Source organism: Lactuca saligna, chromosome 6 (assembly GCF_052625555.1).
Source record: "Lactuca saligna cultivar CGN05327 chromosome 6, ASM5262555v1, whole genome shotgun sequence".
Taxonomy (NCBI): domain Eukaryota; kingdom Viridiplantae; phylum Streptophyta; class Magnoliopsida; order Asterales; family Asteraceae; genus Lactuca; species Lactuca saligna.
This window is the reverse complement of record NC_136422.1, coordinates 69,053,327-69,076,368: the sequence shown is the minus strand read 5'-3', so window position 1 is coordinate 69,076,368 and position 23,042 is coordinate 69,053,327. Positions and strand designations below refer to the sequence as shown.

Here is a 23,042-nt window from a genome sequence, read left to right as displayed (position 1 = left end):
ATATAAGAATTTACAAACCGAACGTTATTATATATATAATTAATATATTAATTATATTAATTATTATGATGCGTCATTTATTAGATTACATTTGAATAAAAACGAAAAAATTGAAAAATGGATATTAAATCATTTAAAATAATCAACAAATATCTAATTACATGAAAAGATAATGTGTGATAGAATGAATTTTGATTTATTAAAATATATTATTTAAATTAATTTAAACTGTATGTTGTGACAAAAATCTACTTACTAACACTATAAATATCTAGGAATTCTTATATGTTATTACCAAACGAATCTAAATTCAATGATATAAACATGTCACATGATAGCATGCCTCTAAAGCAAGAGGAAGTTGTTCGTCCAACTGGCAACTTTCATCCCAATGTTTGGGGAGACCAGTTTCTAATTTATGAAGAGGTGCGTAATGTATTAAAAACATTTTTTTTGTATGTGTCTGTTTATTAGAATCTAATTAATGGTGATTCATGATGGAATGTAGCAAGCCGAGAAAGATGACATAAATCGAATAGTCCATGATCTGAAAGGAAAAGTGAGAAAAGATATACTGGCTGCTTTATATGTTCCAATGCAACATACAAAACTCTTGAAACTAATCGACACAGTACAACGTCTTGGAATAGCCTACTATTTCGACCAAGAGATTAAGCAAGCCTTGCAACATATCTATGAGAAATATGGTGATAACTGGAGTGGTGGTAGCTCTTCCGTTTGGTTTCGACTCATGCGACAACAAGGGTTCTACGTTTCATGTGGTTAGTTTGCATTCTGAAAACCATATTATCTATAAATAAGTAATTAATACATATATAACTATAAGGCTGTAATTAAAATCATTGGCCCAAACTACAAAGCATATATCGTTGGGTTTACAAGCCAACTTCCCCCATAGATAATTTAGTTCAAGACTCAAGAATCTAGATAATAATCACGTTCATCAAACTCTCCATAAACATCATGTTTGCTTAAAACTGAAAGGAGGAAAGGCAAAAATGATCAAAGACGATAATCACTATGTCCTTATTGACTCCAATTCCTATAGGTAGTGATCGATTTTGGCTGTTTATATCGAATAAGAATATAAAAATAGCTGACTAGAACAGATAATTTCCAGCAAAAATCGTGCCCAACCTATCAATTAACGCGCGATGCCAGATGATTAATGGACTACATATGGGATTCACTAACTATCAGGGACAAAAAAGGGTTGATAAATTTGTTTAACATGCATATCCTCAATACATTAATCCTATATGTAGTTGAACCTAACAAACTTTTACATTAACCATAAACAGATATTTTCAATAAATACAAAAAAAAGAATGGAGCTTTTAAGGAATCGTTGACCAATGACATTCATGAGATGCTTGAGTTATATGAGGCAACATTTATGAGGGTGAAAGGAGAAGTTGTACTAGACGAAGCTCTTCTTTTCACAAAAACTCATCTTGAAAAACTAGCAAAGGATCATGTTCGGTGTAACTCTACTCTTTCAATACACATACAGGAGACACTAAAACATCCCATACAGAGAAGGTTGCCAAGACTTGAGGCGTTACACTACATTCCTTTCTACCAAAAACAAGCTTCTTGTAATGAGTCTTTACTTCAACTTTCAAAGTTAGGGTTCAATCTACTTCAATCCCTACACAAGAAAGAGCTTAGTGAAGTTTCCAAGTACACACCTCTTTCTTCTCTAGTTTCATATATCAATGTGTCGATATTTTAGTCTTCTCCATGTGTATTAATAATTATTGTTGTAGGTGGTGGAAAGGTTTCGATGTACCGAACAAGATACCTTATACACGGGACCGATTGGTTGAATTGTACTTTTGGGCATTAGGTGTATACTTTGAGCCACAATATTCACGTGCTAGAATTTTCTTAACAAAAGTGTTGGCAATGTCAACCTTGATTGATGATACTTATGATGCTTATGGTATTTTTGAAGAGCTTGAAATATTTACTGAAGCAGTTCAAAGGTATATGCACACAAAAGATGAACTTAAATAAGCACATTTAAGTCCTTAAGCCGAATAACTTGACCAAATTAACCAAGAAATTTGTAAAATAACTATAGGTGGTCGACTACATGCTTAGATATGCTTCCAAACTACATGAAACCAATATACCAAGGACTCTTGGATGTTTACAAAGAAATGGAAGAAATCATGGCAAATGAGGGAAATGCATATCGTGTCAACTATGCCAAAGAGCTTGTAAGTTTCAACATTTGTCATTTCTTATAATCTTTTTAGTTAAGATAATTTCAGATGTTAGTAGTTGATGCCTACAGATGAAAGAGTTTATTAAAAGCTACATGTCCGAAGCAAAGTGGGTTAACGAGGGTTACATACCGTCTATAGAGGAGAACATGTCAAGTAGATTCAAAAGTGGTGGTTATAGCATGCTTACCGCAGCATCTTTTGTTGGCATGGGGGATATTGTCTCTGACGAGTCGTTCAAATGGGTTCTCACGGATCCTCCTATTGTCAAAGCTGCAAGTGTAATTTGTAGACTCAAAGATGACATTGCCTCTCACAAGGTACATCTCTATTTTTAGAGTAAATTACAAGAATGGTCCTTATGGTTTGGGATAATTTGCACATTTGGTCCCTAACTTATTATTTAACTCGTAAGGTCTCTATTGTTTGTTATTGCTACACACTTGGTCCTATTGTTTGTTTTTGTTACGCATTTGGTGTCTTACCTAAAAAAACAATTATTTAAATAGGGAAAAATTGTAGGATAGGTAAGATAAGGAGAGAGTATAGGGTTGGGGGTATGTTTATTTAAATAAATTAAAAAGTAAATTACTGAAATCGTCCCTATGGTTTGATCAAAATTACATGTTTGGTCCCTAACTTTTTTTTTGCACTCGGATCGTCCCTGTGGTTTGATTTTATTGCATTTTTTGTCTCTTATATACATAAAGTTAAGGACCAAACACACAATTTTGATCAAACCATAGGGACGAAAAACGTAACAAAATCAAACCACAGGGACGATCCGAGTGCAGAAAAAAAAAGGTACGGACCAAACATGTAATTTTGACCAAACCATAGGTTTGATCAAGCGTGTTAGAAAAATAAGTTATGGACCAAACACACAAGTTACCCTAAACCATAGGGACCATTCGTGCAATTTACCCCTTTTTTTATTCACATTATTCATGTATAGAGATTAACATCCTTATTCAACAGCCAAAATATCTGGTGTAGTTTAGGCTAATTAATTTCGTTAATGAAAATACAGCAAGAGCAAGAAAGAATACATGTCGCATCTCTTGTTGAAAGTTACATAAATCAATATGATGTCACAGAGGAGTATGTACACGACTTGTTGTATAAGCAAGTCGAAGATGCATGGAAAGATATATCCCTTGAGGCCCTGATATGTAAAGATGTTCCAATGCCTCTACTGACGCGTGTAATCAACTTAGCACGGGTGATAGACGTATTATACGAAAATAAAAACCATTTCACAAACGTGGGAGAAGAACTTATAGAAATTATCAAATCTCTATTTGTTCATGATATGAGTATGTAACTTATGGTTCTCCGACCTAGATGCACTCCACAATTGTTTATCCGTTATTTCAATTTTCAAATATGGTTGAATAAAATAGTAAGTTATTTGTTATTGTATTACGTACCATATATGTTTATGTATTGAATTTGAACTCGTCAATGTATTTCAATCTTGCACAAATAAAATAGTATATTCTCTTACACATCCTGCCAATTACAAAGGGAATGCATTAAAACAAGTGAATAAACAAAAAATAAGGTATGGTGTTCGCTTTCTAGCCATATATTGAGTAAAAACAAATGGTACTCAAAGAAACAAAAGTCAACATCTCAAGTATCTCATTGATATATTTGGTAAAAATCAATAGTAATCAATGATTTGGAGGGTAATAACATAATTCTCTTAGAATGACACAATCATACAATCAAAATAACAAAACAAAACAAAGAGATTTAACTATGTTGGATTCTAATTGAATGACAAGCAAATCATTTGAATAAAAATCACAGGAAGATGGAAAAGAGAACAAACACAAGGCTACTACCAACAAGACTACAAACCATGGAAGCTATGCAGAAACAACATAACACTAAAAATAAATGATTTCAAATGCAGGGATAAAAGCATCAAAATCCCAGTAACAGCAACACATAAGACAAAGCCAATGCATCATGCCAAAAAAACCATGTGGACCTTCAAAATAGTTGAGACTTGAAAGAGAGCCCATGGACAAAACTGTCAAAAACCAAAAAAAAAACTTTCACGAACATTGAGAATCCGACTATAAGAACTTGACTGATTATAAAGGATGTTTTTACATAAATTTAACTTTAAGCTTTAGTTCCTAAAAAGAAAAATTGATTACACTCTAATTAAATTACAAAAAAAAAACATTTGATTATAATCAGTTACTAATTGAATACAACAATAATAACAAAATCAGAAATTGCAAAACCATTTAAAATAAATAAAAAAAATTAATTACACTCCATAGAGTTCACATAACTAAAAAATAAATAACTTACAACAATCGAAAACTGTCTCCATTAACAAGATTTGTAGAGACAAGACAAGAACAAATATAACCAGATTTATAGAAAAAAAAATGTAGACCACAGACCAATATTGTGAGAGTTGTTGTGATAGGAGATCAGAGCTGTTGATTTGCGATCTATACTGCCAAAAGACAACTCGGAATTCGCATCGCTCTAGTGAATCTCCTATTGTCGATTCGTTAAGGGCGTGAAGAATGAATTGACATGTCTCCTCGTCTTCTGTTCTACCATACGCGTCCATTCCTCCTAGTTTTTTTGCTTGCCGCCTTCAACTCAAGCTCCCCTATAAAATTATGATACGGGATCCACAAAATTAAAAGAACGAGATGAATTTTTAACATATATTCACACTAACCAGGATTAGAATTATGCCCCCAAAAAATTGATGCCCTGGGCTGCCGCACATGCATTCGGCCGGCCCTGCGTATATATTACACAAGTTAATTAAACAAAGTTAATTATGAAAATTTGTAAATGATGAATAATTTACTTTTTAGTTGGCAAGTTCATATATTATACGAGATGATTAAAAAAATAATCAAGTATAAACTTATGTTATTAAATATGAAATTGATATTCAATTTCCCAAATGATTACTAGTATTGGTGTGAAAGGTAATGACGATATTCATAACATTATAAATTAAAACTAAAAGTTATTTCCATATAAAATACAGTTGGATAAAATGGTTTCCTTGATGAGCATACATCATAAATATAAGAATTATAAGAATTCATAAAAGGGAGGTTATTATGTACATAATTAACATATTAATAATATTAATTATTATGAGGTGCCATTTGTTATGTGGCATTTGAATAAAAAGGAAAAAAAGATAAAAAGTGACAAATGGATAATAAATCATTTAAAATAATTAGAAAATGACAAATTTCTAACTACATGAGAAGATAACATATGAAATAATGAATTTTGATTTATTAAAGTAGATTGTACAAATTAATTTAAAGTGCATGGTGTGATAAAAAAATCTACTTACTAAGACTATAAATATCCATGAACTCTTATGTTATTACCAAACCAAACTAAATTCAAAGATATAAATTGTCACATGATAACATGCCTCTTAACCACGAGGAAGTTGTTCGTCCCACTACCAACTTTCATCCCAACGTTTGGGGGGACCAGTTTCTAATTTATGAAGAGGTGCGTACAATTTTTTTGTATGTGCTTTTTTATTACAATCTAATTAATATTGATTCATGACGGAATGTAGCAAACTGAGGAATTTTTTTTCTATGTGCTTGTTTATTACAATCTAATTAATGGTGATTCATGATGGAATGTAGCAAGCTGAGGAATTTTTTGTATGTGCTTGTTTATTACAATCTAATTAATGGTGATTCATGATGGAATGTAGCAAGCTGAGGAAGATGACATAAATCGAATTGTCTGTGATCTGAAAGAAGAAGTGAGAAAAGATATACTAGCAGCTTTATATGTTCCAATGGAACATACGAAACTTGTAAAACTAATCGACACAATCCAACGTCTTGGAATAGCCTACTATTTCGACCAAGAGATTAAGCAAGCCTTGCAACATATCTATGTGAAATATGGTGATAACTGGAGTGGTGGTAGCTCTTCCGTTTGGTTTCGACTCATGCGACAACAAGGGTTCTACGTTTCATGTGGTTAGTTTTTTTTTTTTTTCATGTGGTTAGTTTGCATTAAAACCATATTATCTATAAACAAGTAATTAATACATATATAACTGTAAGGCTGTAATTAAAATCATTGGCCCAAACTACAAAGCATATATCGTTACAAGCCAATTTCTCCCCTTAGAAAACTTAGTTCAAGACTCTAGATAATAATAATGTTCATCAAACTCTCCATAAATTAACATCATGTTTGCTTAAAAGTGAAAGGTTGAAAGGCAAAATGATCAAAAACGATAATCACTATGTCCTTATTGACTCCAATTCCTATAGGTAGTGATCGATTTTGGCTGTTTTCATCGAATAAGAATATAAAAATTGCTAACTAGAAAAGATAATTTCCAGCAAAAGTCGTGCCCAGCCTATCAATTAACGTGTGATGCCAGATGATTAATGGACTACATATGGGACTCATTCCTTTACTTTAACTTTCTGGAACAAAAAAAGTTGATAAATATTTGTTTAACATGCATATGCTCAATATATTAATCATATATGTAGTCGAACCTAACAATCTGTTATATTAACCATAAACAGATATTTTCAGTAACTACAAAGAAAAGAATGGAGCTTTTAAGGAATCGTTGACCAATGACATTCATGAGATGCTTGAGTTATATGAGGCAACATTTATGAGGGTGAAAGGAGAAGTTGTACTAGACGAAGCTCTTCCTTTCACAAAAACTCATCTTGAAAAACTAGCAAAGGATCCTGCAGTTCGGTGTAACTCTACTCTTTCAATACACATACAGGAGACACTAAAGCATCCTATACAGAGAAGGTTGCCAAGACTTGAGGCGTTACACTACATTCCTTTCTACCAAAAACAAGCGTCTTGTAATGAGTCTTTACTTCAACTTTCAAAGTTTGGGTTCAATCTACTTCAATCGCTACACAAGAAAGAGCTTAGTGAAGTTTCCAAGTATATATACACCTCTTTCTTCTCTAGTTGCATATATCAATGTATCGATATTTTAGTCTTCTCCATTTGTATTAATCAATATTATTGTAGGTGGTGGAAAGGTTTCGATATCCCGAATAAGGTACCTTATACACGGGACCGATTGGTTGAATTGTACTTTTGTGCAGTTGGTGTATGCCCTGAGCCACAATATTCATGTGCTAGAATTTTCTTAACAAAATTGTTTGCAATGTCAACGATGATTGATGATACTTATGATGCTTATGGTATTTTTGAAGAGCTTGAAATATTTACTGAAGCAGTTCAAAGGTATATGTACACGAAAGAGGGACTTAAATAAGCTTAATTATGCCGAATAACTTGACCAAATTAACCAAGAAATTTGTAAAATAACTATAGGTGGTCGACTACATGCTTAGATGTGCTTCCAAACTACATGAAACCAATATACCAAGGACTTATAGATGTTTACAAAGAAATTGAAGAAATCATGGCAAATGAGGGGAATGTATATCGTGTCAACTATGCCAAAGAGTTTGTAAGTTTCAACATCTGTTATTTCTTATAATCTTTTTAGTTAAGATAATCTTAGATGTAGGTAACTGATGCTTACAGATGAAAGAGTTTATTAAAAGCTACATGACAGAAGCAAAGTGGGTTAACGAGGGTTACATACCAACCATGGAGGAGAACATGTCATATAGATTAACAAGTTGTGGCTATAGCATGCTTACTGCAGCATCTTTTGTTGGCATGGGGGATATTGTCTCTGACGAGTCGTTCAAATGGGTTCTCACGGATCCTCCTATTGTCAAAGCTGCATGTGTAATTTTTAGACTCAAAAATGACATTGCGTCTCACAAGGTACATGCATCTCTATTTTTATTCACATAGTTGTTGTACAACGAGATTAACATCCTTATTCAACAGCCAAAATATCCGGTGTAGTTTAGACTAATTAATTTCGTTAATAAAAATACAGCAAGAGCAAGAAAGAATACATGTCGCATCTCTTGTTGAAAGTTACATGAAGCAATATGATGTCACCGAGGAGTATGTCCATGACTTGCTGTATAAGCAAGTCGAAGATGCATGGAAAGATATATCCCTTGAGACCCTCATATGTAAAGATGTTCCAATGCCTCTACTGACGCGTGTAATCAACTTAGCACGGGTGATAGACGTATTATATGAAAATAAAAACCATTTCACAAACGTGGGAGAAGAACTTATAGAAATTATCAAATCTCTATTTGTTCATGATATGAGTATGTAACTTATGGTTCTCCGACCTAGATGCACTCCACAGTTGTTTATCCGTTATTTCAATTTTCAAATATGGTTGAATAAAATAGTAAGTTATTTGTTATTGTATAACGTACCATGTTTATGTATTGAATTTGAACTCGTCAATGTATTTCCATCTTTCACAAATAAAGTATGCTTTATGATTTTTGCTTCATGTTTTCTAAGATCTCGTATTTTGAGTTAATGGCTGCAGCTCTTGCTAGCCCTTTATACTTGTCCCAATTTGGTTCTACAAACAAATGCAATGAAGAAATCTTGTTTTCAAACCATGATGAGTTGAAGGAAGAGTGTTGTTTTCTTGGAAAGTATTGGCTTCAAAGTTAGAATTATATTCGATGCTTGGTCGAAACCTTTTAGAATTACCTGAATGTAAACAATTGTAATTTATACAAGAATTCATGTGCTGTGAAGAGAGATGAAAAAAAGTTTTTTAGTGAAAGACTGCATAATTTAAGAGGCGATCAACAGTAAATTCAAACCCAAGGCCACCCAACATTTTGGCAATACCACTTGTGATTCAATGGCTTCAGTTGAAGAAATCTGAGTAGAAAGTTCTGGTGTGAAGGAGGGAATAAATTAGTGGCCGTTGATAAGAAGTTTGATCGGATTTTTTTACCAGAAGTCATTAAGGACTTTCATCGAACATGTTATATGCATATAGCGTTCCAATTTTGTAGCTGGACTTCCAATTTGGGGGACCGATGGTATACAGGGAAGAGGTTTACTCCAATGATTCTTAGGCTTACTGATTCAATCGCAACTGAGAAGACACCAACGATGAACCGAAGGTGGAAACGATCTTCAGTAGTAAGGCGGAGTCGATCCGGCAGCAATCGTGTTCTACCGGTGTATCCTAACCGGCATAGTTCGCCACATCTCCAGCGTCGGCGCACGCAAATAGCTAGATTCCATGACCTTGTGGTATTAATCGCATGAAGCAAGAAAGCAAGAATCAATTGGAGAAAGAAACGGTAGCGGAGGTGGGTGGCACATCCACTGCTGCCTATGTCGGTGGAGTTGGAGGTCTGGACGAAAATGGAGATAAAGAAGAAGGCGGTGAAATATTAACCGATGATATAGCGGTGCAAAAACTGGACGAGAGGGGTGGTCGACACTGTTCACATAAACTAACCCAGGTAGAGTAACCCGAAGACGAAGGCGGGATCCTTTGGATATTGTAGTGTCGACATGCTATGGTCATGAAAAGATAATAAGATATTAGTACTAGATAGTAAATAGTCACTAAATTATAAAATTGAAAAAATATTAGTGATTAAAAAATAATGGTCATTAGTTGATGAAAAAATTATAATCTCCTTTTACCTATGACAAATTATAATTTGTCTATGTGAATTTAATTTTAACCGAATATTTCCTAAACAAGTATGAGAAAAGATATCATTGTATAAACTTATACCAGCATTATGTATATAGAATTCAATTCAAAATATTAGATATAAATTTTGTCTAACTAGGTGTGAAACCCCGCGGAGCGGGGTTCGGTTGAGACCAGTAAAGTATGTTGCTATTGTCTACAATTCGCTTATTTACAAATACATAATAGTCAAATATGTTGTAGTATGGCACCAATTGTACAATATTCCTTTGTAAAGTATGTTGTTGAATTGTTGAAGTACAATATGTTCAAATGGAGAACATTTTCTAAGATCAAAATAACAACATATTTTAACCGGACCAGACTACTACTCAACTGATCCTTTAAATGTTTTTCCTGGATGTTTACATTGACCAAAAAAACCTGCAGCCTACAAGTGGGGAAAAAATGTGTTAATGCAATAAATAGCAACATGCTTCCTATTGGAGCATTGTACTTTGGAAATTTTATTCAGTTATAGGAAGTAAAAGTCTACCTACAAAATATATGTTTGTTTTAACAAAAAAAAAAAAAACAGGTCATTAAAACCCAAATAAGATTATAACAATTTTAATCTTTATCTGTAATTACCATTATTAAAACAACCATTATGGTTAAAATAGTATTTTGTTTTATGTGATAACTATTTATAAAACAAATTAATAAAATTGATGTTGATACCGAAATTGTGATGTTAAATATGAAAAAAGCATAGTAAATCACTTGCACTTTCATGGTTGTAAGCATAATTGAAAAGCATAGTAAATCACTTTCACTTTCATGGTTAAGGAATTGTGTTTTAGAAAACATACCCGATTATGATATTATACTCTAGAATTGTAGTCATCTCATATGGACGCTATTATCTAATGTTATGTGGTGTATGTTACCTAACCATAAAGTTCATACCGGTGAAATGCTGTAAAAGAAGTTGAACATAATAAGTAATAAGTACTGTTAACTACATTCAACAGTTATAGTGTTCTAAAATTTTTATATTTATAATTTAGAAATAAAAGGGATTCCCCGTGTTGCGGGGTTAGAAGGTATTGCTTTTGTGTGAAATTATGGTAATACTGTCGGAATTAGTGCTATTCTGAATGTATGATATTTTCTTATAAAACAATGTTACCTTCAATGTAAAGGAATCACAACAGAAGGGCAATTTCATCACAGTGAAAGGAATCACAACAGATTTGATTATAAGTTATCTAAGTCTTGAGTGTCCATTGTTAAAAGATCACAGGGGCATTTTGGACAAAAAAAATGTTGGTCACTATTTTTTACCAAAAGAACAGTATGTAGTGGCATTTCGGTCAAAACTGTAAAAATCATTATTTTTTTAATCGGAAAAACAGTATGCATAGTCACTTTCGACAAAAACTGTCAAAATCACTATTTTTTTTAAAAACAATATGTAGTGTCAGTCTGGACAATAACTCTACACTTTTGCTGCCCAGATCCTTTAGTGGGAAGCGTACGTTTAATTTTATTATAACCAAATGAATCGTTAAGACATGCCTTTTAAAAAAGCTGAAAGCATATCACTGATACATGCTCAAAAATACAAATAAGAAAAATTATAGTCTGAAAGACAACTTTATGATTGTTGACAGTTAGTAGAACAAATCTGCATCAAATTCTGGTGAAATTAAAACTAAATTAGCTACAGGTGATGTATTAATTAAAAAACTTACATAAAATGTTGTATAATAATCCATCTGCTCAATAGCATCCTCAAACCTGCCAACTTTGAACAAAAAAAAAAAGTATCTAATAAGGGACGAATGAGTTTCTTCAAACCTGCCAACTTTGAACAAAAAAAAAAAAGTATCTAATAAGGGACGAATGAGTTTCTTTTTTCATAGAACATGTGTCTCCAAAAGTGGAATAAGGAATATGAAATTCGGTTGTGAAAACCTCTGGCAGTAGCATTTCGGCGACACCCAACATGGCCGACCTCTCGTTCACAAACTCAGATTGGACGAATCACTTCAGATTCTCCCGCTCCTCCGCTAGACCCATTGGGTCAGACCCGTTTGTCACCTGGAAGATTGAAATTAAACATGGTTTTAGTTCTACAGTTAGTTCATGGATTGGGGTTTTTAATTGGGAATTTTTGAAGCTATGTTTACCTTCCATCGAAGTAACCATGTGAGGATAACCCCGAGGAGAAAAGGAAGCGGGTGAGAGAGTGTTTGCAGGTTTGAGTGATACTTGTTTGAAATCAGCAGTTGACGGTGGAAGGAGGAGGTGAAGTAGACATAAAGATAGGACGACGTCGACAAACTCTTCTATTGGCGGTTTAGTCCTAAAAATGAAGAATCAATTGATCAGAGAATTGCAATTCATTTAAGAAATTAGCATATAGAATTAACAATTAACAAAGATCAAAATAAAACAAACATTAAGCTTACCGCTAGCAGCTGATAATCGAATCTAGGTTTCGATGCAATTCAGAGAAGAAAGAGGCGGTTGTGTGAAGGTGAGTAACGGAATAGACAGAGTTGGTGTTGAGCGATCGCGTGTAGGATGGTGGTGGTGAGACCATTTTCAAGTTTAACGGAGAGGTAATCTACAGAAGAAAGCGATCGATAAAAACACAGATAAAAAGAATTACACGTATAAAACTTTTATTTTTCTGCCAACTTGATTCTTCTTATTCGCTATTGATTTAAACTTTTTCAATCAATTCAGAATTACACTTAATCTTATGAGTATAATCATATTTACTAAACTTTTAGTAAACCATGACAAATATCTTGTTACTCTTATGGTGGACTTTGACCAACACACAACTTTGTGTACTCGATCTCCTAGTCTCTCACTTAACACTTTGTCAATGAATTAGTCTAATTTCCAAATATGAAATATCTCATTCTTCGTGCAACCAAGTTGCATGATTCCAAATTTCTGTCCAATTGAAACTTGGGCGATGAGAAGCTCTCCCTATTTGGTAAATTCTCAGACTTTTTCCATAAACACCATAAATAAGAATCATATCCATTTGTTGTAGAAATATTCAAACATCAATTTTCATAACGATTTCATTGCAAGGAAGTAAAAAATAAATAAATAAGTCAAACCAAAATTTATTTTATTTATAAAAGTAGCGGAAAACATTTGTCCTTACAATGCAAAATCCATTGAAAACTGTGTATTTCAAAAAGAAAAAAAAATTCTAACAAATCTATCATAATTATCTAAGCTCAAAATCTAATCTTCAAGTCCATGCGATCAAGATCCATTTCTTGTGATTAGATTCATCTTGCTCTTTCACCAATCTTCCTTTCTTTTCACCGATCCTGCAAAAACATTCAAATGCAATCTTATCACATCATGTATTTTGAATCAATGAATAGGAACTTAACGAAGTTAGATTGTGGATTTTACCTGAAGCGCAGTCATACTCTTTGACTCTCCCATCTTTGGAATTTTCAGGCTCTTGAGGCAGACTTCTATCCAACGCCCTTTCTCTTGGCAGCAAACGCATGTCGCTTCTCTTGGAACGTCCTCGGAAGCATGGTCGGTTGACTTTCCCAACAAATACGCTCCATTGCTTCGCCAAATCATTTCTGATTCAGCAGCAATGAGCATGTAAGTTAGGTTAATTTGGTTGTCATCATGATCCATCATATAATACTTTCTTTTGAACTCATTATATGATTCAGGAAGTGATTGCAAAACCCAATTTACAGCCAACTCATTCGAGAATGACACACCCAACATTATCAACCTATCAATGTGTGATTTCATTCCTAGAACGTGGGCACACACGGGTTTACCATCTTCATGTTTCATTTCCAATAGGGCTTTAGTGATGTTGAACCTTTCAATTCTTCGATCTTGTGGGTTAGGGAGAACAATTGGAGGAGGTGGAGGAAGTGAAGCATGATATCTTGCTCCTCGGTCGAATCGTGGAATACCATCTTCATGTGGAATGCTTGTTCCACGGGATTTGGGAAGACCATAGTTGTCGAACTTTGACATCTACAAAACGAGAGAAAACGAATTCAAGTTAGTTGATCGATTGAGTCCTTAGTAAATCACCCAAATGAGATACTAAGGCTAGGACCCAACACAATACGCTACAACCTAAAAAAGGGATGCCGTAATCTAGTTGCAGAATATTTGAAGGTAAGTGAATGACGATTCACTAATTTCCACCATGAAAAACGAAAAAGAAATTTAAGTTTTAAATCTATGAAAACTCCTAGATCCTTTGAGATTCATTGAACATTTCAATGGCATGTTTAAATCTCGATATGCCCCTCTAGTTTGTGACTAGGATACCGTGGATCATAAAGCGGGTGTGAATAACCATGCAAACTTACATGGTGCCCTCACATGTTACAGTCACCTATTCGATGTGCCGGTAAGCCACACACCCCTCTCCGAACTATGACAAACATTGAGTCACCCTTTGCTACCTTTGCTTAGAACCATTTAGTGTGCCGGTAAACCACACACGCTCCACTAACGTCTTTGCAAAGGCATAAAGTGTAATTTCATGGAATTGCATCAATTCACTTTGCCTAAGTAACTAAGATTGGGAATTTGTGAAAACATTTAGTTACTTTTGTATTTCATTATACTTATAATGGAAGGTTTCGTCCTATCCTACCCGTTCGGCTAACGACCCTCCACTAGTCAAGAGTGCGGTGGGTAAGAGTGGATACCCATTCAATCGTCATATTATAGGCAATTTCCTTAAACACCCCTTATAGACCAGCTTCGTGAATGAGGTCTACTAACGGTAAGACTGACTTTTACTCATACATATATATAATGTTAGACTTTTAATGTTATATATAGTATAGGGTGTATTTTACACTTTTAAAATACTAGGTGGTCAAAATTAATAATTATACTTTTAATTCAATTAAATTGCAAACCAAAACTTTTATGGATTTATTAAACCTCTTTTAATTATACACCTTAATTAATTAATAAAACCACAAGGGTGTGAATTGAACTTTTCAAAACATTACTAGGGTTTTAGAATTTAACATTCCTAATTAAACTTTTAATCAACTTTTAAATTCCAAAACTTGAGGGCAAGGTTTGAAACATTTCAAAAACATTAGGGTTTAGAATTTAAATATACATCAAAATTAAACTATTAATTCAAAATTTTAAATTCCAAAACTTGAGGGCAAGTTTTGAAACCTTTTTCAAAACATTAGGGTTTTAACTATTTAAATTTCAAAACAACAAAACTTTTGGGTTCAAATTTAAACTAAAAAACCTAAAGGGGAAAATATGAAACATTTCATAACAACAAGGATCAAATAACAAATAATCTTAATTAACATTTAATCACATAATTATCCATATTTGATTTATTTAATGATTTCTTGCAAAACAATTTACCAATTTAATCAAAATAATTAATCAATTATCACATAAGGAAATAAATATTTTATTAATTGATAAATATCTCTAATTAGATCAAGAATATACTCATATATATCATAAAATTGGATTTATATTGATCTAATATGATAAAGCAATTATCCTTAAGCAAAAACAGCAAGAAATCTTGGTTTTCCCTCCTTCTAACGAGCCGACTCGCCGAGTCAGGAATGGACTCGTCGAGTCACCATGGACTCGGCGAGTTCATCTATGGACTCGGCGAGTCCAGCCTCCAGAAACACAAAAAACGAATTTTTTTTTAGACATATAATGCATCAATACAATAGAAACCAGTCTAGGCTCTGATACCACTGATGGGTTTTGGTCATAAGAACATCCTATGTGCTCATACAAACCCTAATGCTTGGATCTAGGTTTCTCTATTGTACATGCAAGTTATCCAAGACTATAAACCCTAGATCTAACATATGATAATCAATATAACACATAATTAGGGTTTAGATCATACCTTGATTGTTAAGTAGCAATAACAATCTCAATTCCTCCTTGTATTGACTTTAGAAAGCTTAGAGTCACAAATGTCACTCCTTTAATGGTTCACAAACACCATAAGCAAAAGGATGAAGAGGAGAGAGGATGGAGGCTGCCCAAAACCGTCTACCAACCCTAGAGAAGTCTTAGCCACGTTTTTGGGTCATAAGGGATCCATATATATGGGAGGCAATTAGGGTTATCTAACATGGAAACCCTAATTCGGATGCTTAAGCCCTAAGCAACCCATGGAGCCCTTTCCTCAAGGCCTTGGACGATTTTATATGGGCTTCCCCCATAGAATTCGTCCACCTTATAATATAAGGCAATCCATGGCCCAAATTGCAATTATCTTATAATTACAGTTCCAGTCCCTTAAGTTTAGTTAATCTCTTTTAGTCACAAAACTAATTACCAATTAATTATTGACTAATATTAATTAAACAATATGATTTCTCCTTTAATAGATTATTCTCACAATATATTAATAAATCATATTTAATCCTTTCTCTCCATAATTCATCCTATCAAGTTGCTTTGGTGAAGGCAACCCAAAAGGACCATGCACCATCGGGTCAAGTACATACCAAAATAGTTATGGACTTAGACATTAATCCAACACGGACCACATAAGATATACGAACTATAAATGCATAGGGACTAAAACTCTTTGACGAAACGTTTTTACACCTAACTCGCGTTTCATTTAGCTTAGATTATTTGGGTCGTAAAAGCACAAACACATGCATACAACTAGTCATTTTCATAGTTACAACTATACAAGAAGTATTAAGACAAGTTGGACACTACGACTAGGCCTCGAAATATGTAATTAGATTTGGGACGGATATAGCCTGATCAACTATATTTATCCGAGATCGGACTAATGTATGTCGAGGAATGGTCGTATTGAGCAACAAGTCAAAACTTACCAAAATAACACTGGTATCAAACATACAAACTTAAATACTATAGGAGTATTTGGTAAATACAATAGTTTAACTTACGCATTTAGATGTACATGTTTTAAATGCTAGACAATTCTCATATCTCTATTCTTGCACAGACACCATGGCTTATTTCCAGCCACCAGTAGACCCCTACTACCCGAGTCAGGGCAATGGAGGATGGGTAGAGGAGAATCCCGAAGAGGATGAAGAACCCATAGAGTTGGCAGAAGGGGATGACTCTGGGACGGACTCAGAACCAGAAATTATCGACCCACCAGTCGCCCAACCGCCCGCAGTTAGGAGAAACTGTAGCACCTGGTTCCTGGTACGTGAGCTATGACTGTGTATCTTATATTTTTGGTCGTGGACTCGACGAGTTGGAGGCCTGACTCGCCGAGTAGAGACGAGACTTGGGGCGCGGGTAAGGTGGGGACTCGACGAGTCCATATTATGGACTCGGTGAGTCCACGCTGTCTGATGAAACCCTAATTTCCAAGGGTTTGCACGCTATTTAAACGACCATTTGCACCCCAACTCCGCCCCATTCACCCTCAGAAGCTCTCCATACATTCTAGCTCTTGTTCTTCTGAGTTTGAGGCATTTTATTGTGTGTTCTTGAAGATTTTGAGAAGGAAGTGGAGTAGATCAAGAGGAAGGGAAGGAAGCCAAGCATCTAAGTGTTCTCTCAGTGATTTCTTTGAGGTAAAACTTGTTTTTCCCCCTGTCTCTATGATTGTTACTCCATTAAAGTCTTTCTTGAGCCCTTCCCCAAGCTTGTATGTGCATTATAATTCGTAATAAGCTGATTGGCCTCTAGATCTAGGCATGGTTGAGCTCCAGGAGCTCAGATCTACTGCCTTTATGAACCCATGTTGCATGAAGACCTTAGATCTACTCTTTTGGTGCATTTTGAACCCTAAAACCCTCATGGATGAATATTTACACGTAAAGTTGGAAACTTTACGTGTTATTCATGCTCTAGGAACCCAGATCTATGAATGGCATGGAATGGATTTGAGCAAAATCGCGTATATGACTCTTGCATGAAGCAGACTTGGCAAGTCGCTAGTCTGACTCGGCGAGTCTAGTCGCGAGTCTCCGAGTTGTCCCCTTTTTCGTTGTGCCGAGTTGTGTAGTGAGTCCAGGGTGGACTCGGTGAGTTGGAAGCCAAAACTCACCCATAAGGGAACTCGGCGAGTCGATTCCCAGACTCGGCGAGTTCAAGGCAATCTCCTTAGATCAAGATCAGACTCGGCAAGTTGTTCATACAACTCGGTGAGTCGCAGCATAAGTGTTCATCCGATGAAGATGAACTCGCCGAGTTGTTCATACAACTCGGCGAGTAGGATGAAGGACTTGAACATCAGTTTGGAAGGAGAACTCGTCGAGTCAACGCCTAACTCGACGAGTAGAAATGGAATCCAGGTCAGTCGATTGGACAGGGACTCGGCGACTTGGCGAGCCAACTCAGCGAGTCGGGTCAACTGATAGTTGACTCTGACTTTGACTTAGGGCATGATCAGGGGTGAAATGGTCATTTTACCCAAAGGACAATTAGCAGTGTTTGATTAACTATGTTGTGGGAATTACAGCCGGAGGATTTCCGGAGCAGCAGCAGCAGCAGTAGACAGTCAGTTCCTGATCAGATCAGCAGCTACTCCGAGGTGAGCTGTCTTCCAGTAGCGGTGGGTCAAAGGCCACAATGTTGGCCCACCAGTAGGAGATGTATGATAGATGATTGTCTTGGTGATATCATCTGGGTTTGCTACTATCTGATATGTTATATGCTAGCATGATATGTTGTATGTGATAGTAGTAGAGTTCGATTGTTAGGACCGAAGGGTGGTCAGACACCCAAGATATATCTGATATTATGTTTGTGTTATGTTATATGTGATAGTAGTAGTAGGGGTGAAATAGTCCCTGAGGTTCGGTTGTTAGGACCGAAGGGTAGTCAGCACCCCAGAATAGCTCGATATGGGTAGGTCGGCGCCCCATAATGGCTTGACACGGGTAGGATGGCACCCCAGAATGGCCGCACGGGTAGTCGGCACCCCAGAATGGTCGTACCGGGTAGTCAGGCACCCCAGAATAGCCTGGCAGTATGTATGCTATGTGTTTGTATGGTATGTGGTACGATGGGGGAACTCACTAAGCTTTGTGCTTACAGTTTACAGTTTTGGTTTCAGGTACCTCTTCATCAAAGGAAAAGGAGCTGGCGCGGTAGCGGCACATCATGCACACGCACTGGTTTCCGCATCTATTAGATTTCTCTGGGATTTATACTCTGATATTCCGATTGGTTGTATGGTTTGGCTTTTAGACATGGTTTACGTTGTGATGTGGTTTGATCAAACAATGTTTTTAATTATTAATGTTTTCTAAAGTAATGTTTTAAAAATGAAATTTTTGGACGTGAAAATTGGGTCGTTACAAAAACTTTCAGGGACCAACTCCCATTTGGGGGAGTCACCTCCACCATTGGAGCCAACAGCAAGGACTACGTCCTCCCTACGGTATGTGTCGGGACTTCTACGACGTCAGGGATGGAGGTTCAGCCGACCAAGCACTCCCAGTCATGGTGGGAAAACCAGCTAACCGGTCCTATCAATCCGGGGTCCAAGCAAACCGACTTCGTGAAGTCAACGTGGAAGTACAAGTTTACACTTCCGACATCCGTCGACTGGATAGGTTGCAGGATGACACCCAACTCCGCGCCAACGCATTCCAAGCACAAATGATTGCAGCCCTCTCGGAGATGAGGGAACAGCCAGCCGCCTTCGATAGGCGTCTTATGGAAGCAAAGCAATCAGACACTGAGTCAAGCTCCACGTGCGACCTACGGTGCAATTAGTGCTTGTCGAATCCCAAAATTTTGTTATAGAATAGGAACTCGGCGAGAAGTCTTACTTCTCTTTAACTTCTGTATCGGAGATCCTTAGAAGGGTTGAAATTTTCCTAACTTCAAATGTAACTCAGCATGTGTTTAATATATATGAAGAAATTCCTTTGTGTGTAAATTCTTTGACTACCACTCAGATTCATAAGTTTAGCAACTCTATGCAAACTTTTATTTTGAGTCAAGCTCTAAATGAAACGACCCAAAAACACGACCCAAAAATTTTCGTTTTTCAATATAATCAAAACCATAATGTAAGTATCATAACATAAAACATACGCGATGTATCCCCAAAACATAATAAAATATTGTGCGGAAAACTGTATCATACTACATCAATCCAAAACATCAAAAGACATCCCCAGGATAAAAGCTATACTGTGGTGTGTGCGATGCTGTCACCCCGAGCTCTTCCCTTTGCTTGCGGAAGTACCTGAAACAAACTGAAACTGTAAGCACGAAGCTTAGTGAGCTCCCCCAAAATACCACATACCATACAATAACATATAAACACATATTGGGCCTTGCCCACTGCATCGGGCCGAAGCCCGGAAACTGCATCGGACCGAAGTCCGGAACTGACTGGGACCTTGTCCCCTGCATCGGACCGAAGTCCGGAACTAACTGCATCGGACCGTAGTCCGGAACTGACTGGGACCTTGTCCCCTGCATCGGACCGAAGTCCGGAACTAACTGCATCGGACCGAAGTCCGGAACTAACTGCATCGGACCAATGTCCGGAACTAACTGCATCGGACCAATGTCCGGAACTAACTGCATCGGACCGAAGTCCGGAACTGACTGACTGAACATGGCATAGCATAACACATCAACTAGCATAAACACATATACGGCATACTACATCGGGCCGTAGCCCGGAACACATAATACTTAACGCATATAGCACACAAAATCCTGTTCGAGCCACGAAGGCATCGAACATACTAACTACTGCATCGGACCTAAATCCGGAAACTACTGCTAACTGGACGGGCCGGAATTGTGGCCTTAGACCCGTTCCTACTGGAAGGAAACTCACCTCGTAAGCTGGCTGCTGAGTGTGTGGCTCGGGAAGCTAACGGCTGCTGCTCCTGAATCTCCTCGGCTCAAGTGACTCTGATTTGGCCTTGGATCTTTGCACTACCACACTTCTCCTTGCTTCTTTCTTCTTTTCCTTCTTCACACCTTCACAAAATGGCACCAAAACACATATAAGCTCTTCAAGGGAGGTTTAGGGTTCTAACACTGCGTTCTCAGGGTGAGGGAGGCGAGGATGGGGGCTATAAGGTGGTATAAATAGTGGGCAACCCGGGGATTTATGGTTTCACCCAGACGGATGGACTCGCCAAGTCAGGGATATGGACTCGCCGAGTCCCCGGCTAACGCGTGCTCGAAGACGCGACCCTACTCGGTGAGTCAGGCTAGAACTCGCCGAGTCCCTCTTGAAAACTTACAACAATTACTAATGAATTAATGTACCGGGAACGGGTCGTTACAATTCTCCCCCACTTGTCTCAGACTTCGTCCTCGAAGTCTGCTACGGCTGGATCTGCAAATAACTCCGGGTAGTGCGCTCTCATTTCCTCTTCAGCCTCCCACGTCCATTCAGACCCCTTCCGGTGCTGCCACTGCACCTTTACTAGCTGAATTACCTTGTTCCTCAAGGTCTTGATCTTCCGCTCCAAAATCGCGACCGGTCTCTCAATATAATTCAGGCCGCTATCAACCTGGATATCCTCTAAGGGAACGACTGCCGTCTCATCCACCAAACACTTCCTTAACTACGACACGTGGAATGTGTTGTGTATCTGACTAAGCTCCTCAGGAAGATCTAACCGATAAGCAACCCGACCCACCCGGGCCAAAACCCTGAAAGGACGAATAAATCTGGGGCCCAACTTGCCCCTCTTCCGGAACCTGATGACACCTTTCCAAGGTGAGACTTTCAGAAGAACCATGTCGCCCACCTGGAACTCCAAGTCCGAACGCCTCCTGTCGACGTAGCTCTTCTGCCGACTCTGCGCAGTCTGCAGCCTACTACGGACCTGCTGGATCAACTCAGTCGTCTTGAGCACCACTTCGGTGCTCCCGATGACTCGCTAACCGACCTCGCCCCAAAAAATCGGGGTCCTGCACTTCCTGCCATATAACATCTCAAAAGGAGGTCGATCAATGCTCGCATGATAACTGTTGTTATACGAGAATTCCTCTAACGGAAGATACGTATCCCAACTGCCCCCAAAATCTAGAACACATGCCCTAAGCATGTCCTCAAGAGTCTGAATCGTCCTCTCGCTCTGCCCGTCAGTCTGAGGATGAAAAGCGGTGCTGAAATGGAGACGAGTACCCATCTCGTCGTGGAATCGCTTCCAGAATCTGGACGTGAAACGAACATCTCGGTCCGACACCATCGATACCGGCACTCCATGACGTGCTACAATCTCTCGCACATAGATATCGGCTAACTTTTCCGCCGATATACTCTCCTGAATCGGAATAAAATGGGCACTCTTCGTCAATCGATCCACTACTACCCATATCGAATCCACTCCACGTGCGGTCCTGGGGAGCTTGGTGACAAAATCCATGGTGATATCCTCCCATTTCCACACGGGAATGTCTAACGGCTGCATCTTGCCGTGAGGTCTCTGGTGCTCCGCCTTGACCTTCCGGCAGGTCAAACATCTCTCAACATACCAAGCGACGTCTCGCTTCATGCAGGGCCACTAATAATCAGGTCGAAGATCTCGATACATCTTCGTCGCTCCTGGGTGGATAGAAAATCGAGACTTATGAGCCTCGTCCATCAATATTTGCCGTACCCCACCCCAGTACGGTACCCACACCCTACCATGAAGCGTCAACAAACCCCGACTGTCGTAATCAAACGAAGCTACTCAGCCCACTATCCTCTCGCACTTCTGCCTCTCCTCCTTGAGGCCCTCCATCTGAGCCTCCTTGATCCGCTCCAACAATGGAGTGATCACTGTCATCCACATACACAGATCTCTGATAGGGGCCGCCGACACCTTGCGGCTCAGGGCGTCGGCCACCACATTGGCCTTCCCTGGATGATAAAGGATCTCACAGTCATAGTCCTTCAACACGTCTAACCATCTCCTCTGCCTCATGTTCAAACTCGGCTGATCCATAAGATATCGCAAACTCTTGTGATTCGTGTATATAGTACAGCGGACCCCATAAAGGTAATGTCTCCAAATCTTGAGGGCAAATACAACTGCCCCCAGCTCCAAATCGTGGGTAGGATAATTAGCCTCGTGAGGCTTCAACTGTCTCGAGGCATAAGCTACCACATGGCCTCGCTGCATCAATACTGCTCCCATGCCTGTGATCGAAGCATCACAATAGACTACGAAATCCTCTACTCC

The 23,042-nt window shown here is 37.5% G+C and overlaps 2 protein-coding genes and 2 long non-coding RNA genes across 9 annotated transcripts; 2 read left to right on the top strand and 2 right to left on the bottom strand.

Annotated features, from left to right (window-relative positions):
• The first annotated feature begins 309 nt into the window (after positions 1–309).
• Positions 310–3,758, top strand: LOC145000345 (beta-caryophyllene synthase-like). The gene is made up of 7 exons (XM_078959552.1): positions 310–426; positions 509–782; positions 1,323–1,704; positions 1,791–2,009; positions 2,108–2,246; positions 2,324–2,572; positions 3,283–3,758. The coding sequence occupies exons 1-7, from the start codon at positions 325–327 to the stop codon at positions 3,574–3,576; spliced, it is 1,659 nt and encodes a 552-aa protein (XP_078815678.1). The 5' UTR covers positions 310–324; the 3' UTR covers positions 3,577–3,758.
• Positions 3,759–4,508: 750 nt separating this feature from the next.
• LOC145002216 (uncharacterized) lies at positions 4,509–5,189 on the bottom strand. Its single transcript, XR_013661857.1, has 2 exons — positions 4,969–5,189; positions 4,509–4,896 (listed from the first exon to the last, which is right to left on the bottom strand). It is a non-coding gene; the product is annotated as an uncharacterized LOC145002216 (long non-coding RNA).
• A 475-nt stretch (positions 5,190–5,664) lies between these two features.
• Positions 5,665–8,658, top strand: LOC145000096 (E-beta-caryophyllene synthase-like). Its single transcript, XM_078959246.1, has 7 exons — positions 5,665–5,777; positions 5,992–6,265; positions 6,830–7,214; positions 7,305–7,523; positions 7,614–7,752; positions 7,830–8,078; positions 8,197–8,658. The coding sequence occupies exons 1-7, from the start codon at positions 5,691–5,693 to the stop codon at positions 8,488–8,490; spliced, it is 1,647 nt and encodes a 548-aa protein (XP_078815372.1). The 5' UTR covers positions 5,665–5,690; the 3' UTR covers positions 8,491–8,658.
• Positions 8,659–8,938: 280 nt separating this feature from the next.
• LOC145000097 (uncharacterized) lies at positions 8,939–12,483 on the bottom strand. Of its 6 annotated transcripts, none has more exons than XR_013661116.1 (6): positions 12,315–12,483; positions 12,033–12,208; positions 11,818–11,943; positions 11,595–11,707; positions 10,710–10,816; positions 9,924–10,288 (listed from the first exon to the last, which is right to left on the bottom strand). It is a non-coding gene; the product is annotated as an uncharacterized LOC145000097 (long non-coding RNA). The 6 variants fall into 6 exon arrangements; XR_013661113.1 differs by having other exon boundaries at positions 11,595–11,647; XR_013661115.1 differs by lacking the exons at positions 9,924–10,288; positions 10,710–10,816 and adding an exon at positions 8,939–9,713 and having other exon boundaries at positions 11,595–11,647.
• Positions 12,484–23,042: the final 10,559 nt, after the last annotated feature.

Excerpts from the sequence above, each read along its gene's own strand:
- LOC145000345 (XM_078959552.1), top strand. The coding sequence starts at position 325 with ATGTCACATGATAGCATGCCTCTAAAGCAAGAGGAAGTTGTTCGTCCA. Across the intron at positions 427-508 it reads AGTTTCTAATTTATGAAGAG|CAAGCCGAGAAAGATGACAT; the intron begins GTGCGTAATGTA and ends GATGGAATGTAG. Across the intron at positions 783-1,322 it reads AGGGTTCTACGTTTCATGTG|ATATTTTCAATAAATACAAA; the intron begins GTTAGTTTGCAT and ends AACCATAAACAG.
- LOC145000096 (XM_078959246.1), top strand. The coding sequence starts at position 5,691 with ATGCCTCTTAACCACGAGGAAGTTGTTCGTCCCACTACCAACTTTCAT. Across the intron at positions 5,778-5,991 it reads AGTTTCTAATTTATGAAGAG|CAAGCTGAGGAAGATGACAT; the intron begins GTGCGTACAATT and ends GATGGAATGTAG. Across the intron at positions 7,753-7,829 it reads TCAACTATGCCAAAGAGTTT|ATGAAAGAGTTTATTAAAAG; the intron begins GTAAGTTTCAAC and ends TGATGCTTACAG.